The sequence below is a fragment of the Pristiophorus japonicus genome, chromosome 2 (assembly GCF_044704955.1).
Source record: "Pristiophorus japonicus isolate sPriJap1 chromosome 2, sPriJap1.hap1, whole genome shotgun sequence".
Lineage (NCBI taxonomy): Eukaryota > Metazoa > Chordata > Chondrichthyes > Pristiophoridae > Pristiophorus > Pristiophorus japonicus.
The window spans coordinates 227,649,099-227,665,659 of NC_091978.1; the positions used below are offsets into that span (position 1 = coordinate 227,649,099).

At 42.7% G+C, this 16,561-nt stretch overlaps 1 protein-coding gene across 3 annotated transcripts in view; it reads right to left on the bottom strand.

Moving 5' to 3' along the window:
• Positions 1 to 6,735: 6,735 nt before the first annotated feature.
• The window catches only part of LOC139244702 (AF4/FMR2 family member 1-like), a 191,654-nt gene continuing 181,828 nt past the window's right edge, over positions 6,736 to 16,561 (bottom strand). For all 3 annotated transcript variants that reach the window (XM_070871053.1, XM_070871052.1, XM_070871051.1), the window contains 6 exons: positions 11,390 to 11,526; positions 11,146 to 11,217; positions 9,736 to 9,829; positions 9,105 to 9,148; positions 8,335 to 8,546; positions 6,736 to 7,594 (listed from right to left, as the gene is read on the bottom strand). In XM_070871053.1, the coding sequence (XP_070727154.1) occupies positions 7,473 to 7,594; positions 8,335 to 8,546; positions 9,105 to 9,148; positions 9,736 to 9,829; positions 11,146 to 11,217; positions 11,390 to 11,526 (681 nt within the window). In that variant the 3' untranslated portion in view covers positions 6,736 to 7,472. The remainder of the gene's footprint in view (positions 7,595 to 8,334; positions 8,547 to 9,104; positions 9,149 to 9,735; positions 9,830 to 11,145; positions 11,218 to 11,389; positions 11,527 to 16,561) is intronic.

Here is a 16,561-nt window from a genome sequence, read left to right on the forward strand (position 1 = left end):
TGTGAAATAACGAATCTTGCCGTTCAATGACATCTAGATTTTCAGTTGTGGATATTTCAGAGTATGAGAAATCTGGACGAATTTTGTCAGGACCTGTATCCTTCGAGTGGAGGAAGCAGCGATAAATACAGTGTTTGTGATGAAACACTTAAAAAAAAAATTAAGCCTACAATGCAGTTCACTATTCGGGAACAAGAAGCTGAATTAAATGCAACAAAATGGAGGGAGAAAATTGGAAGAAAAAAAAAAATCCCACTCCTGTGATGTCGAATCGAGCCATGCAAATTACGCAGGTCCCAGACTTGATCTGTGCCGAGTCGGCTGGATTCGCAGTGGAAGAGGACAGCAGTACATTTTTTCTCTTTCACCCTTGTCTAGGATTCTGAAGCAAAGAACACATGCACATACTCCTGTCCTGTCCAGGATTTCTGTCAACCAGAATATTGGTGACTTTTGCAAGAAGTACTCGTGTGGACATAGAGGGAGGGCAGAATCTGGATTGGCTTTGATGTCTCCCACCCCCATCAAATACATTGCCAACACTCAATGCTCATACAATGAAGATGATCAACTTGGGCAAGGCACCAGAGTGCTGGACCCATAACTTAGCAAGTCATCTCCTTCAGAAAAAAGGTAATGGGAGGAGGACAATGGTTTCTAACCCAATAATAAAACACAGGTCAATGCATAGTTGGGCTTTTAACAGTGCCAGTGATGGTTTTAGCTCTCCACATTGTGACAGAATAATTATCGTGTTAAACAGCCAGACATACACATGCGCACAATGTTGTGCACTGCCCCCTGCTCATGTGCAAATGGTAGTTAGTCTTCTGTTGTTGTAGGTGTCATTCTTCAAACTGAGTTATACACCATGTACCATAGGTTAGACAAACCAAAGCTAAATGTTTCCACAGTGGGATTGTTAATGTCCACAACATCTGCCAATAAAAATTCTTAAAAAGGCGAGGCTTGTTAAAAATGCAATAAAGTCCTGCAAAGCAACACAACTTGAGCAGCATGAGTCATTTTAGTACAGCTGCAGTCATGTGAAGTTCTGTTTCTTTAATGAAAAAGCTTCAAGTCTGTAATTTGTTTTGGAATTTATTTCTGATATTGCATAGATCTATAAAACCGATCAACAAGTTGAATGTAAACAGAATAAGGAAGAGTCAGATGGTATTTATTCTAACTTCAGGGCACCCAAACTCATACTACATTGTACTGAAAGGTGCTGGCAACCTTTTGGGACCTCACTCAGGTGGCCATTCTAAATCTGTGAGCTTAGACACCAAGCATCAGCAGGCTATACATTCACGGAAAGCATCGCAGCAAGGCCTGACTGTTCTCACCGGACATCCATGCAACATCACAGCAGGGGGCCAATGGAAAGTGATCAGGATTGGAAGGCCAACTGTAATCCTGGCTGACATCAGTCAACTCAGCACAGATTGGGATTCAAACATGCAACCTTCCGAACTGTATAACTTAAGAGTTGGATGATGCCTTTACCCACCAGGCCATCACCAGGGGGAGTCGAACGGTCACATTCAATTTTAACTGTGAAATAACTGAAGTTGATCCTGAATGTCCAAGCTAACATCTGGACTCACTCATAGAAACATAGAAAATAGGAGCAGTAGTAGGCCAATTGGCCCTTCGTGTCTGCATCGCTATTCAATATGATCATGGCTGATCCTCTATCTCAACACCATATTCCTGCTTTTTCACCATACCCCTTGATGCCTTTTGTTTCTAGGAATCTATCTATCTCCCTCTTAAATATATTCAGTGACTTGGCCTCCACAGCCTTCTGTGGTAGAGAATTCTACAGATTCACCACCCTCTGAGTGAAACTGTTTCTCCTCATCTCGGTCCTAAATTTCCTACCCCGTATCCTGAGACTGTGACTTCTTGTTCTAGACTTCCCAGCCAAGGGAAACATCCTCCCCGCATCCAGTCTATCCAACCCAGTCAGAATTTTATATGTTTCAATGAGATCTCCTTTCATTCTTCTGAACTCTAGTGAATACAGGCCTAGTTGATCCAATCTCTCCTCATACGACAGTGCTGCCATCCCAAGAATCAGTCTGGTGAACCTTCGCTGCACTCCCTCTATGGCAAGTATATCCTTTCTTAGGTAAGGAGACCAAAACTGCACACAATACTCCAGGTGCGGTATCACCAAGGCCCTGTATAACTGTAGTAAGACATCCTTGCTCCTGTACTCAAATCCTCTTGCAATGAAAGCCAACATACCATTTGCCTTCCTAACTGTTTGCTGCACCTGCATGTTTACTTTCAATGACTGGAGTACAAGGACACCCAGGTCCCTCTGTACATCGACACTTCCCAAGCCATCACCATTTAAATAATACTTTGTCCTTATGTTTTTCCTACTCAAGTGAATAACTTCACATTTATCCACGTTATACTGCATCTGCCATGTGTTTGCCCACTCATTCAACCTATCTAAATCACCTTGCAGCATTTTTGCATCCTCCTCACAACTCACAATCCCACCTAGTTTTGTGTCGCCAGCAAACTTGGAAATATTACATTTGGTTCCCTCATCCAAATCATTTATATATATTGTGAATAGCTGGGGCCCAAGCACTGATCCCTGTGGTTCCCCACTAGTCATTGCATGCCACACTGAAAAAGACCCGTTTTTTCCTACTCTCTGTTTCCTGTCATACATAATCTTACATGTGGATATATTTATTGCAAGGAAGTGATTATTTCTCTTTTTTTCTCAAGATTTTCTTTCCCTTCTCCCCCCACCCCCCACCACAACAGCATTGGCTCCCTAGTGGGGTATGGTTCCATGGGAGTTGGTTGCTCCCTGGTACCTCATACGAGTCTTCATGATGAGTATTGGCAGACTATTTTGGGTGCGGGGAGGGGGGGGAAAGAGAAGAGAGAGAGAGTGGGGAGAGCGTGAGTGGGGAGAGAACAGGCCATCATAATGAGCCAGATCCTATCCTTATCCAACATCCATATGTGCAGTTCAAGCAGGGTTGATGGATAGTGATCAGCAACAGGAATGAGCAGTTAGCCATTTTCTAACCCAGAGGCATCAAAGCCAACAATAGTATCCCTATTGGCAACACAGCAGAAAATGACTAATGCAGAACAGGAGAGGGTAATCAAATCTCAAACCTGCCAGCTTTGTATGGCTCAACTACTTACTGGATAAACACAGCCATTGAGGGTAGTAACCAACTTGACTTGACATGGATTTGTTAAGAGAAGGTTGTATCAGACTACATTGATTGAATTTTTTGTGGAGGTAACAAAGAGGGTTGATGAGGGTAGTGCATTTGATGTAGTCTACGTGGATTTTAGCAAGGCTTTTGATGGCAGACTGATCAGAAAAGAAAAAGCCCATGGGATCCAAGGGAAAGTGGCAAGTTAGATCCAAAAATGTCTCAGTGGCAGGAAGCAAAGAGTAATGGATGACAGATGTTTTTGTGACGGGAAAGCAGTTTCCAGTGGGGTTCTGCAGGGTGCAGTATTAGGTCCCTTGCTTTTTGTGGTATACATCAATTATTTAGACTTCAATGTAGGGGGCATGATTATGAAGCTTGCAGATGATACAAAAATTAGCCATGTGATTGGCAGTGAGGAAGAAAGCTGTAGTCTGCAGGAAGATATCAATGGACTGGTCAGGTGGGCAGAAAAGTGGCAAATGGAATTCAATCTGGAAATTTGTGAGGTAATGCATTTGGGGAGGGCTAACAAGGCAAAGGAACAATAAATGGTAGGAAACAGAGAAGTGTAAAGGAACAGAGGGACCTTGGAGTGCATGTCCACAGATCCCTGAAGGTAGATATGGTGGCTAAGAAGGCATACGGGATACTTTCCTTTATTAGTCGAGGCATTGAATACAAAAGCAGGGAGGTTATGCTTGAAAACTGTCTAAAACATTAGCTAGGCCATACCCAGAATACTGTATCCAGTTCTGGTCACCACATTACAGGAAATATGTGATTGCGCTGGAGAGGGTAAAGAGGAGATTTACCAGGATGTTGCCAGGACTGGAGAACTTTAGCTATGAGGAAAGGTTGGATAGGCTGGGGTTGTTTTCTTTGGAACAGAGGAGGCTGAGGAGAGACTTGATTGAGGTGTATAAAATTATGAGGTGCTGAGATAGAGTGGATAGGAAGGATATTTCCCCTAGCAGAGAGGTCAATAACCAGGGGGCATAGATTTAAAGGGCCCAATTTTCCCCAGTGATTTGCAGCGTTTTTTTGGCGCCGACCGCTATTTTTGGCCCAAGTTAAAAAATACAAGTTTCCCCAATCAATTTGCAACAGCGTAACTCAAGTTAGTTACGATTTTTTTTAGGTAATTTTTTTTTTCAGTAAAAGGGGGCGTAACCTGCCACCCGCACCAATTCTGGCCAGTTAGGCAAGTTTGGCCAGCTCAGAGTTACTCCAGTTCTTCTTAGGTTGGCGTATGTGGCCTCTGTAGAAAAACATTCTGGTGAGTTAAGGAAATCGCCGCAGGTAAGTAAGTCAGCGCAGCAGATGCCTGGACAGCAGCAGCAGGAGAGGTAAGAGAAGTGTGGGAGGAAGCCTTTTGGGTAAAGTTAGGTACAGGGACCGGGGAGGGAGGAGGCCATTCGGCCTGGGATAGGCGCGGGGACTGGGAGGCCATTCGGCCAGGGATAGGTGCGGGGACCGGCATCTGGAGGAGGCCATTCTGCTAGGGATCGGTGCGGGGACCGGGAAGCCTTTCGGCCTGGGATAGGTGCGGGGACCGGAAAGCCTTTCGGCCTGGGATAGGTGTGGGGATTGGGAACGGGTGGAGGCCATTCGACCAGGGATAGGTGTGGGTATCAGCACTGTGAGGCCCTTCGGCCTGGGCTAGGAGCGGGAACCGGCACCAGGAAGGGGGGGAACTTTAATTTAATGGAGGTAAGTTGCTGTAATGTGCTTGTGAAGTTGCTGCAATGTATTTTAATGTGCTTGTGCAGTTTGCGAGCTGGCTGTATGTTTCACTTTCCAGTCTCAGCCCTCATTGTGTCCCTGGTTACCGTGGCATTCCGATCTTTTTGGTGCAGATCAAGGCTCCACCCCCAAATCTAAACGACAGGCTAGGCGGCACCAAAATGAAGAAATCAAACGGGGAAACTGGGAAGATTTTTTATGCCGTTCTTGGGCCCCCCCAAAAATGGGCATAACTCTTCAAGTACGCCAAAAAACAGCTTTGGGGAAAATTGAGCCCAAAGTGCTGGTGGAAGGATTAGAGGGGAGTGGACGAGAACTTTTTTCACCCACAGTGTGGTAGGGGTCTGGAACACACTGCCTGAAAGGGTGGTAGAGGCTGAAATCCTCATTGCACTTAAAAAGCACTTGAAGTGCCGCAACCTAAAAGGCTCTGGACCAAAAGCTGGAAAGTGGGATTAGGCTGGATAGCTTTTTTTCAGCCTGCACAGACACAATGGGTCAAATGGCCTCCTTCTGTGCTGGAAATTTCTATAATTCTATGACTCCTTCCGCACACTGATTATAGCTTGGAAATTGACCACAACTTTTTTTTTTTTTAAAGTGTTAAGTGCTAATGGAAAAACTTTTGGAGCATGAAAAGGTATGGAAAAGAAAGGAGCAGAGCTTTTCATATTTCCTTTATTTGAGATACCCTCTCATCTGTTTTTAGAAATTGTGCTCGTTGGAAGGGATAAAAGGGAGAAGCAAAATAATTTTGAAGTTAAAGTGCATTATGCTACATTTCTTGATGGTGGTAATATTTGTAACAGTCTTGGAACATTGTCAGCAGGTGGCCACAATACTCAACCTGCCATCAAGTAAGAGTATCTTTTTCCCATTCATCTCAATGATCAGCCAGTGCTGGATTTGCAATTTCATTTGGGTTTTACTGTGTAGATAATACATAAACTCTTGAGCATTTCTGTAACAATTCCAATCAGCAAAATATATATGTGCAAGTACAATTTCAAATAAAATTAATGAATTCCAGTAACATTGAGCAGCAGGAGTTGCTGTATGCTGGGGTTTATAACTATACTGGGCTTTTCCAGTATGCTGGAACAACTTCGTTCACAGCATTATCACGACTAGAGATGAGCAAAAATGGCTTGGGTTTTTCTATGATCTTTTAAATCCATATATATTGCTAGCGATGTTTTAGCATTCTTCCTGAAAACTCCTGTTTACCAAAGTAAATTTAATTTTAACTAAAATCTTTCGACAGTTGCAACATTTTTGGAGGATCTTAATTTCTTTTCACATCAAGAAACCCTTTCCTCATTATAAAAATAAAATGATAGGTAGAAAATCACCACAAAAAGGGCAATTTCACAACCAAACAATTTGCTCACCTTTACTCAGGACAAGTCTGGCGTACAGGGAACAGAAAATGGTGAAATAATGATCCATGTCAAATCATCATTGCTCATAAGAACAACTATATGAAACCAAATTGTACTCATGTTATATGAACTTGACCACAATTCAACACACTTTTCATATTTTCCTTATTCCATACCTTTGAAGCAGCAACTTATCTATGGCTGGAAACAACTGCTTATTTACAAAGTAGAATGTCTAAGGCACGCTGAACATTAATAGAAGATTGTTCCGAGAGGAGCTACACTTGGCTTTGATCTGAACTATGCAAAGACCAGGCAATGCCCAACAGGATATACCAGTCAATCTTTTCTTCTTTCTCTCTTTCCACCCTCCCCCCCCCCCCCCCCCCCACACCCCACACACACACGCCTCTTCCAAAAAACCTCCGCTTTATTCTGTTAAACATCCTTGCTAGCAATACCCAGGTTCAGCAAGAAAAGAAAGCTGTGATTTCTAATAAATAAGTAAGAAATGGCAGTAAATATGGATGCAACTGGGAAAAAACAAAAAAAATTAAAGTCTTTTTTCACAGCTCCTAGTGTAAGAACAAAATTAACAGTTGGACACTTCAAACATTTACATATCCTCCTCCTGGATACACCTTGTCCATCAGGTGTCGTAGTAAAAGGCTTTCCAGGAAATCACTGCAACAATGTTCCGGTGACTGAATACAACATTCTTTAGCTGCTAAATGTTTTTCTAAATTCATGCAGTTAATGCACAATATGTACACTACTGCCAGCAAGTTAAGAGAAGGCAACAACTACTGCTGTTTCCTTGCCATAGTACAGGCCATGAGGGGGGGCTCGTCCAGCCCTTTATCCTTCAAGGTTACTTCAACAAAGAAATGTCAAAGACCGTGTATTCATCATTCTAAATTCCAGAGGGGTCGAGAAAACAATTGCACTTTTGCTCACGAAGTGAAGGTTCAGTCGGTTCACTTTTGTCATAATTCAGTGCCGACCTACATTATTAAAGTTTCTGCTGCACAGAGACACCTTTAAATTTGCTTTTCCTCATTTAAAAAAATACTGGACAGTCATGGGTTGGGTGCTGCAGGACAAACAGACTGATGTCAAAATGATTTTCAGCATCCTGTTATAGTAATTTAGTGTCCAGTCGCAACCAGTGTAAACCTTGTCTGGTGTAGTGTACAAGTTCAGTCATGGTGCTGGTCAAGGATAAAAAGCCAACTGCTGCATCAAGCTCCATGAAGAATTCTAAGAGAGACACAAAATGTTATAGAAGTTTCCTATTAAGCATGTTAACTGGACTAGAAAACAGGATGCAATGAGATGCAATTGTCCCCCCTTTAACCTGAAGCAATTTTATTTAAGTCATTTTCTGTTCTCAGCATGTGTGTTTTGAGGATGAATTCAAAAATCACATTCGTGAAGCTCAGTTCAAATAAACCCCACAAAGAAATGGAATTGAAAACTTAACCGTCCGATACCACGAGAGATTTGAACATTTAAGGCGCCCCTCCCCCCCATTACATTTTTTTGATTTTCTTTCAAAAATTAATTTATTTGTTAGCAACTCTTGTTATCCTGCAGCAATTGGGCCAATGTGTCAGATTGTAACAGACAGCACTACTGCATGTTTAAAGTTTCAGTGCCACATTTTCTTATAGTGCCCATCACAAATTGATTCTGTGCCTGGATACTTAACATTACTTTTGAGTAAGCAAGTAAGTATATCCTCACGTTAGCATGGACAGTTATCTAGTTATAGTACAATAGTAATCAATAATCAAACATTATTGCTCACTTTAAGGCATTAGTCTAAACACACTTGCTCTCTCTTTTATATAAAAAGGTTCTTATGCAATCAGTAATTAAAATTTTCACTTTACTGATGGCATTTTTAAAAGATACATTTTTGATGGTGAAAACAGTGTTGTGAAGTTTATTTGATGAGTCACAAGGAACCCTTTCTCCTCCCAGTTATCTTTTCTTACCCCTGTTTTTTTTCGCTAGTGCATCTGCTTGTTCCCACAGATCATGACCATGAAGGAAAATAGAGGTGATGTTGACATAGGTGGAGGCCAGCTGATGAATCATGTGTGGAATGGCAACACTTCCACCGTTACTGGCACTAGATCCTGGCTGGGAACCTCCGGAGCTGGCAGGGGATGGTGTCTGAGACAGTGGAGAAGGTGTACCAGTACCTCTGAACACAAAGTCAAGAAATTAAGGCCGATCTTATACGTAAAATATCTAAACATATGTCATCCTTTGCCCATTAAGTTTGTTCTTCTCCTTAAACCAATCCCCACCCCCACCCCCGCCCGTAACACTGCAACTAACATCTTAAAACATCAAAATGAGAGGTTTACAAGTACTCCAGAAACTCACAACAGATCAACTCTATTACATAAAGAATTAATGGATACATGGGAGTATTATGTACAAAATAATGGATGCAAAACAACAATCTATCCATGAAGTCCAGATGTCATGCAAGTGAGTGTCAGCAGCTATTTAATTGCAGGGAACAGTAGAGATAACTTGATCACATTTTGCACTGGTGGATAATGGGCAATTGTAGCTTGTACATTTCACATTGCTGGTAAGTGGTTAAATCCAAGCTTGCTGATGTAATGAGTAAATTTAGCCAAACTAATTCACAGTTGATTAACAGGGAATAAATCAGGATATATAGCAGCGATATGTATATTTTAGGTAATGCAATATTTAAAGTACTGGTCTAAGGAGATGCACTAATTACCTGGCAACACAAGGAGATGGAACTTGCGCTGTCCTGGAAGAACTCTAGAACACAAGACAAACATTGAATTTGCTGTAATATTTTGGGATCAGCAAAAATACTATTTTTTCTCTCACTTTTCTTTCTTCCTCTTCTGAAGATGCTGACTGGTGTTAGGGTACTGTTTCTCATGTGCCAACTGCATTTTGTGCTTTACTCAAAAGACCATTCTTCATGCATCAGCTTAGACATAGGGCCATGAAAGGCCATTACAGACAAGCTTGACCCTGCCCCATCCGACAGCTAAACGTACACTTTTGGGGAGGAGTCATCAGATAATACTTGGGAGCACCAATTCTCACTGATTTCTCTCTCCCCTCCCTCCCCCGCTGCAGTGCTCCCAACTCCTGCATTGGTTGAGATTAGCTAATGTAGCACAAACCAGCATCTGAACCTGTCGCCTTCCTCATCTGTATGGTTCTGTACCAATTAAAGCATACGGCAAAATTATTAGTTTAAAGACTGAACTTTTATCAACACTTCTAATGCATTAAGTGGTTAACTACGTAACCTGAAAAATGTACATCGCCATCACAGGAGAGCTACATAGGTGGCTAACAAATCCACTCAATTATTCACACCCTGTGCTTACCTTGAAATGTTCAGTTAAGGTCCTCGAGTACTTCAAAGCAGTTTCTTTCTTAGATCGGAACATTGCCATAGAGAGGAGAGACTGACAGCGGATACTGTTCATTACAAATTTAAAAAGGAAACGAAATTACAGCAAAAGCAGTTCTCAACACATTTATACTTACAAATTAAAACAAGATAGATTAGATTATAGCAATTACATTTCAACTTTAAACAAAAATCAGCTTTAGAAACAATTAGTAATTAAAAAAAACATTTTGAACAGATAAGCAACAATTAGATGAAAAAAACTACAAACAGCTGCATGACCGCTCCGAGACCAATAATACCATTGCGACTACGATCGCAGTGCAGTATCCATTATTAATCTCTGCGGCATTCAAGATGGTTGACCACTTCACCCTTCTCCATTGTTTCTCCTCTGTGGCACTGGCCTAGTTTGGTTCTTTATCTTCCTCTCCCAATGATGCCAGTCTGAGATATGCCCTACAGCTCCATCTTCACCAACCTTCCTTTTGTTATTTGCATGCTGCCCCTCAGCAACGTCAGTCATAGACAGAGGGTCAACTTTCACATGTCTGCTGAAGACACCCAGCTCACCCCTCGGTCACCACCCTCAATTCTTTGATCACCACTAAGCAAATGCACAGCACAGTGAACATCATGTCCTGAATGAGCAAGAACTTCCTTCAACTCAACATCATCAATACCAAGGAAATCCTGTTCAACCTCTGCCAAAAGCTCTGCATCTTAACTTTGACTCCATCCTTCTCCTTGGCAGCTCTCATGCTGAGCCCAACAGTGTGCAGCCTCAATACTCTGTTTGATTCTGAGCTAAGCTTCAAATCCCACATCCGAGCCACCATCAAGACCCATCTCTATAATATTGCCCGGCTTGACCACTACTGCCATTGAAACCCTTAATCGCATCGTAACTTCCAGACTCGAGTAAAACACTCCTTACCCGTTTCCTGGTTCCACCTTTTACAAATTGCAACCTGCCCAAAATGTTGCCCCTGCATCTATCACACACTAAATGCTGCTCCACATCACCTCTGTTCTCACTAGCCTTCACTGCTTCCCTATCCTCTGATTCTTGTCTTCCACTGCAGGTCCCTCAATGGCCTCACCCTTCCCTGCCTTGAAACCTTCTTTCTGCCTTTTACATCAGCTCTCCTGCTGTCATCTTCAGCCGTCTTGTTCTCACACACTAAAATACTCTCTAAACACTCACTTCCCTCCATCAAGGGCCTCCTCACAACCAATCATTCTGATCATACCTTTTGGTTAGCAACCGTAACCTTTTCCCCCCACTACAGCTTGGTGCCTGGGTGTTTTCACCTTTGCGATGCATTTTGAGACACTTTATTACATTAAAAAGGCTCAATGTGAAGTTCAAGTTGTTACCTACCATAATACTACAAATATTTTTTCTACAGTAGTTGCTGATGAGTCAGTGAAGTTTTTTAGTTTCATAATGTATCTGTAAGGAAGTTACAAAATTATTATACTTATATATTTAAGTGGTTACAATGCTACTTGAAAATGGAAATTGACGATAAAGCAACGTCACTTCCTGCACTTTATATAAAGATCATTAATGACTCAAGAAAGTGATCAATTTGTTGATTAGATTAATACATGAGAGCACTTACTTGATCAAATCCACTGTTTCAGAAAACATGGTGTAAGCAGACTTTGGTGGCTGTGCCTCACTTTCCATGGCTATTCCACTCTCAACAAACGATAGGGCAGCATCCAAGTAGTTGAACGCTTTCCCAATCTTGTGTACCTAAATTGTGGGAAAAAAAATATTTCCCATGAGATTTATATTAAAACCGCACTTAGATTCCTGGCGTGTGCAATTAGATTCTCAGCTGGAGTAGCAGTATGAGCACTATAATTTGCCTCAGGACCCCTGGGCTAGAGGTACAGGACTAAAAAAGTCTCCACCCCGATTGCTGTACAATCCTTGTTGACTGTACACATGCAGAGATATTGGGTCGAGGACAGGATTGAGCAGGGTTCAATTCTGCTGCTCTTGCACATGACTGAATAGCTTGCCAACACTCACCATCAAAGCGCACACATAAATAATGGCCACTCAGGCAAGTTACCATAGGATACTCGACAGCCATTGCAGCAAAAAAATTCCTTTAGAAGAGTGGGAAGGGAAAAAGAGGAAAAGACCATGGTAAAGTACAAAGAATTTAAATAAACATTTTATAGTTTAATCAATTACTGCAAGACTCCAAAGACTGAAAATTCCCCAACCTTGCGCTGGGTTTTTCGATGATATTTCACCGTTTCTGATGGAAAACGGTGTGGCGGGAAATTCGCTGAAGTCTTGCGCGGCGCTTTTTAAATACCGCTGGGGAGTGGACCACTGGAAGACTGGAAAAAGCGCTTTCGCCCGATATTTGGCTCACAGCGCACCCGTAGATAGGGCCAAAAAAAATGCCGGGGGAAATCTGCATTGCAGTCCTTGAAACGGCAGTAAGTATGAAGACCTGCAAAAAAATAAGTTAAAGTTTCAAAAAAAATTATTTTGCAGCGATTCGCTAGAAAAGGGTCTTGTGAATGTTGTGATTTTTTTATTTTTTGCAATTTATTTTTGGTGTTTTCTCCCCCTCCCTAGGCACAACACGCAGTGATATTAGCTTCGGAGAAATGTTTACTGAACGTTAGGCCTGGAAATCATAACGAGCCATAGCGATATTTTTAGCGGGAAAATACCGCTACCATCAAAAGTTTAATTTCTAGCCCTAATTGTGTCTTGTGTTTTTTTGAAGTGCAAAACATGAGCAACAGAAACCATGAACAACACAAACTATTGAAACAAACAATGCTTCTCTATGACTATCGGGACAAAAAGAAAAATTCTCTCCCCCTTAAACAGCGTACTAAGCTTAAATAAAAGGAGACTATGAAGGTATGAGGGCAGAGTTGGGTAAAGTGGACTGGGAAAATAGATTAAAGTGTAGGACGGTTGATGAGCAGTGGTGTACATTTAAAGAAATATTTCACAACTCTCAAGAAAAATATATTCCAGTGAGGAGGAAAGGGTGTGAGAGAAAAGATAGCCATCCATGGCTAACGAAAGAAATGAAGGACGGTATCCAATTAAAAACAAGGGCATACAAAGTGGCCAAAACTAGTGGGAGGACAAAAGATTGGGAAGCTTTTAAAAGCCAGCAAAAAATGACTAAAAAAATGATTAAGAAAGGGAAGATAGACTATGAAAGTAAACTAACACAAAATATAAAAACAGATAGCAAGAGTTTCTATAGGTATATAAAAAGGAAAAGAGTGGCTAAAGTAAATGTTGGTCCCTTAGAGGACGAGACCAGGAAAATAGTAACGGGGAACATGGAGATGGCAGAAACTCTGAACAAATATTTTGTATCAGTCTTTACGGTAAAGGAAACTAACAACATTCCAACAGTCGATAGTCAAGGGGCTATAGGGGGAGGAGGAACTTAACACAATCACAATCATTAAGGAGGTGGTACTCAGTAAGATAATGGGACTAAAGGCGGATAAAGCCCCTAGACCTGATGGCTTGCATCCCAGGGTCTTAAGAGAAGTAACGGCAGGGATAGTGGATGCATTGGTTGTAATTTACCAAAATTCCCTGGATCTGGAGAGGTCCCAGCAGATTGGAAAACTGCAAATGTAACACCCCTTTTTAAAAAAGGAGGCAGACAAAAAACAGGAAACTATAGACCAGTTAGCATAACATCTGTGGTTGGGAAAATGTTGGAGTCCATTATTAAAGAAGCAGTAGCAGGACATTTGGAAAAGCAAAATTCAGTCAGGCAGAGTCACCATGTATTTATGAAGGGGAAGTCATGTTTGACAAATTTGCTGGAATTCTTTGAGGATGTAACGAACAGGGTGGATAAACAGGAACCAGTGAATGTGGTGTATTTGGACTTCCAGAAGACATTTGACAAGGTGCCATATAAAAGATTACTGCACAAGATAAAAGTTCACGGGGTTGTGGGTAATATATTAGCATGGACAGAGGATTGGCTAACAAACAGAAAACAGAGAGTCGGGATAAATGGTTCATTCTCTGATTGGCAATCAGTAACTAGTGGGGTGCCACAGGGATCAGTGCTGAGACCCCAATTATTTACAATATATATATTAACGACTTGGAAGGGGGGGACTGAGTATAATGCAACCAAGTTTGTTGTTGATACAAAGATGGGAGGAAAAGCAATGTGTGAGGAGGACACAAAAAAATCTGCAAAAGGACATAGACAGGCTAAGTGAGTGGGCAAAAATGTGTCAGATGGAGTATAATGTTGGAAAATGTGAGGTCGTGCACTTTGGCAGAAAAAATCAAAGAGCAAGTCATTACTTTAATGGAGAGAGAGTGCAAAGTGCTGCAGTACAGTAGGACCTGGGGGATACTTGTGCATGAAACACAAAAGGATAGTATGCAGGTACAAGAAGTGATCAGGAAGGCCAACAGAATCTTGGCCTTTATTGCAAAGGGGATGGAGTATAAAAGCAGAGAAATCTTGCTACAGTTATACAGGGTAGGGTATTGGTGAGGCCACACCTGGAATACTGCGTGCAGCTTTGGTTTCCACATTTATGAAAGGATATAATTGCTTTGGAGGCAGTTCAGAGAAGGTTCACTAGATTGATTCTGGAGATGAAGGGGTTGACTTATGGAGGAAAGGTTGAGTAGGTTGGGCCTCTACTCATTGTAATTCAGAAGAATGAGAGGTGATCTTATGAAAGCGTATAAGATTATGAGGGGGCTTGACAAGGTGGATGCAGAGAGTATGGGCCCAAGTTTCCACATGATTTGCGCCTGATTTTTTTAGGAGCAATTGGTGGAGAACGGACTATCTTAGAAATCGCAATTCTCCACATTTTTTTTTCTGCAGTTCTAGTCAGTTCGAACAGTTTCACTTTGGAACAGAATTTTTTCTTCAAAAGGGGGCGTGTCCGGCCACTGACGCCTGATTTCAAAGTTTCCACAGTGAAAACGTACTCCAAACTAACTTAGAATGGAGCAAGTGAAGATTTTTGTAGAATTGAAAAAACCTTGTCTACACATTAAAAAATCAGGCGCAGGTTACAAATTAGGCGTCCAGAACGAGGGGGGGGGAAAGTCATTAAAGTTGACAATAAATCCTTATTTATACTTATACAAATAAATCCAACCTGAATAAAAATTTATAAGCAAAGAAAAGATTAAATAAACCATCTTCCTACCTGTGTGAAAGTGCTTCAGCCAGGGAGAATGCTGCAGGAAGCCTCACAAGTTGAGGCAGCCGTTCGTTCCCGCCGGGAGGGGGGAGGAGGCAGCCGTTCGTTCCTGCGGGGGGGGGGGGGGGGGGGGGGGGGGAGGAGGCAGCCGTTCGTTCCTGCGGGGGGGGGGGGGGGGGGGGGGGGAGGAGGCAGCCGTTCGTTCCTGCGGGGGGGGGGGGGGGGGGGGGGGGGGGGAGGAGGCAGCCGTTCGTTCCTGCGGGGGGGGGGGGGGGGGAGGAGGAAGCCGTTCCTGACGGCGGGGGGGGGGGGGGGGAGGAGGAAGCCGTTCCTGACGGCGGGTGGGGGGGGGGGGGGGGGAATGCGGGCCCGACCGACCGACCAAACGCAGCAGGGGGGAGGAAGCCGTTCCAGACAGCGGGTGGGGGGGGAAGGAGACAGTGAGAAGGCTGCAGGAAGCCTCACAAGTTCAGCAGCCATTCCCCGACGGCAAAGGGGGGAGGCCGTCGGGAAACGACTGCCTCAACTTTGAGGCTTCCTGCAGCCTTCTCACTGCTGCAAGAAGCCTCAGTGCTGATGTGCTGATGGCAATGTGCTTTTATTAAAAAATGTTCAAAAATTAAACAGCTACAAAGAACTACAAAAATGGCCGAGTGCCAATGTTTCCTTCACACTGCGCGTGCGCGAACGCTCCAACGCGCACGCGCAGGGTTGCCGGCAGGAAAAAAACTAATTTAAATGGTACCCGCCCCCTCCCACTTACAAAATCGGCGCGAGTGTAGGCTCCGCGCCAAGCAGACATGCAGCTGCAGGGCGCTCCAGAATCGCGCGTTTCTTTTCCGGCGCGAAAAATGGGCGCCCAGCTCGGAGGGGCGCCCGTTTTTTTATCGTGTGGAAACTTGGGGCCTATGTTTCTACTGATGGGGTAGACTAGAACTAGAGGGCATAATCTTAGAATAAAGGGCTGCCGATTTAAAACTGAGATGAGGAGAAATTTCTTCTCAGAGGGTTGTAAATCTGTGGAATTCGCTGCCTCAGAGAGCTGTGGAAGCTGGGACATTGAATAAATTTAAGACAGAAATAGTTTCTTAAATGATAAGGGGATAAGGGGTTATGGGGAGCGGGCAGGGAAGAGAACCTGAGTCGATGATTGGATCAGCCATGATCGTATTAAATGACGGAGTAGGCTCGAGGGGCCGTATGGCCTACTCCTGCTCCTATTTCTTATGTTCTAAAACTTTCTACAAAAAACAATCTTCATTTTCTAGAGGTTATCGCTCTTCACTGGCGTATGTAAAATCAAATTACAAGTACTAATTGATAAAGGATAAAACTGAACTTATAAATCAGACAATTACACACAATTAAGCTGTCAAATATCTTATGGGTCTTTAATCCTGGTTTGCCAAACTAAGTTCAGCAATAAAGATACACTTTTTCTTAGATATAAAAATATAATTACTGGTCCACAGCAGACACTCGATATACTTGTTGTTACTGGTTTATAACTTCGCAATGCAAGAAACATTGCTCCTCACTCCGAAACCAAACTATTTTTTATTCAAATATCACTCCTCTCATTCAAAGGAAATGAA